At 33.6% G+C, this 1,606-nt stretch overlaps 1 protein-coding gene across 1 annotated transcript in view; it reads left to right on the top strand.

Annotated features, from left to right (window-relative positions):
* LOC111387153 (glycine-rich cell wall structural protein-like) overlaps positions 1 to 457 on the top strand; it is a 15,049-nt gene extending 14,592 nt beyond the window's left edge. The window contains exon 3 of the mRNA XM_023011688.1: positions 218 to 457. Coding sequence (XP_022867456.1) covers positions 218 to 453 — 236 coding nt within the window. The 3' untranslated portion in view covers positions 454 to 457. The remainder of the gene's footprint in view (positions 1 to 217) is intronic.
* Positions 458 to 1,606: the final 1,149 nt, after the last annotated feature.

The raw sequence follows: 1,606 nt of genomic DNA on the forward strand, positions 1-1,606 counted from the left end.
TGCAAAAACTGATATTCAAGCAATATATAATCCCTTCTTCTTGTCCTAAATTCTCATCAATCAAGAGCTATCTTTTACTTGCAAATTGAGATGACTTCCAAAATTGCTCTCTTGGTTCTTCTCGGTGTTCTCAGTTGCACCATCACCGCAAGAGAACTAGTGGGCTCAGATGGTCTTGTCAATGATGAAAAATTCTTCTTTGATAATGGGAATTTAGGAGGTGGCGGAGGCGGTGGCGGTGGAGGTGGAGGTGGAGGATCAGGGGGTGGTTCTGGTTTTGGAGAAGGATTTGGTGGTGGATTTGGAGGTGGTGCTCAAGGAGGAGGAGGAGGTTTTGGTGGCGGAGGCGGCAGTGGAGGCGGATTGGGTGGAGGATCCGGTAGTGGATTTGGATTTGGTGCAGGATACGGTGGTGGGATAGCACATGCAGCCGTGGAAGAATTCATGGTGTAATTAAATAAGTCTCAGTCCCTTGCATTTCCATTTCATATCTAGTGATTATTTTCATGGCTGAATTAAAAATAAACCACTAGATTGCATATGTTTGATTTTGTAATCAAATTTATTCAAACATATTAATCTAAGCCTCATTTGGTTGATTAATAAGCGTATTTCCTTACCTCATGCTTTATTTCTTCCATGCAAGTATTGTAAGGTTGCGATTGGTTTGTTCTTATAATTTTATCACAAACATAAAAAGTAAGTTATAGCACACATTTTAGACATGTGAAATTTAATATTTTTAAAGTGAACAATTTTTTCGAGCACTTTAATACCATATTCCAAGTGAATAAACTTGTCTAGAGCCAATCCCAACTTAGTAAGTCATTTTCAACATGGTCCTAATTCTCAATTTAGAATCAACTTTGTAATGCTCAATCTGTAATTAAGTTTGACTAGTGCCACAGAAGACATTTGATGTTTGGTGGTTTATTTTTCTTTGGGTTGGAAAAAATTTAAAATAGCACAAAATGTGAATAAAAATATGTTTGAGTGTATATAATCATCGAGTAACAATCAAAATGAGATAAAACATGCATTCTTATGTGTATGGCTATTAGGCCTGGCCTCAAATTTCTTAAACCTGAGTCGAACTAAAAAAGTTAGACTCTGAAATCGTATTCAAGCATTTAATTTAATTTAATTTTTTCCCCTTTATAAGGGTTTTTAGTGAAGTATGAAAATAAATGAAAATTATAGCTGCTCATAAACACAAATACAAAAATAATGCAAACAAAATTTCCTACATTTAGAAACATATTGTCATGACAGGCAGTCGTCTTCTTCAAGTATTTTGTACAATTTTCTTCGTAAAATAGTCGTGCATTCAACCAAATTTTAATGAGATTTGAGTGTAAAAAAAAAAAAAAAAAGATTTTTCTTTGAAATTTTGAAATTGAAAACCCGAAAATAATTTGGTGCGAAAGACTGTGCCCTTGTCTGGGCTTTATTTTTTTCAAAACTCATTTTTTTTCTAAATTTATTTTCAATCACATTTTTTCATAAAAATAGTTTTACACACGTGAACCCAAATATCTTATTTTTTAAATACAGATTCTTTCAAAAGTCACTATTTCAAAACTCATTTTTTCTGCAAGATGGAATC

Source organism: Olea europaea, unplaced genomic scaffold (assembly GCF_002742605.1).
Source record: "Olea europaea var. sylvestris unplaced genomic scaffold, O_europaea_v1 scaffold392, whole genome shotgun sequence".
Classification (NCBI taxonomy): domain Eukaryota; kingdom Viridiplantae; phylum Streptophyta; class Magnoliopsida; order Lamiales; family Oleaceae; genus Olea; species Olea europaea.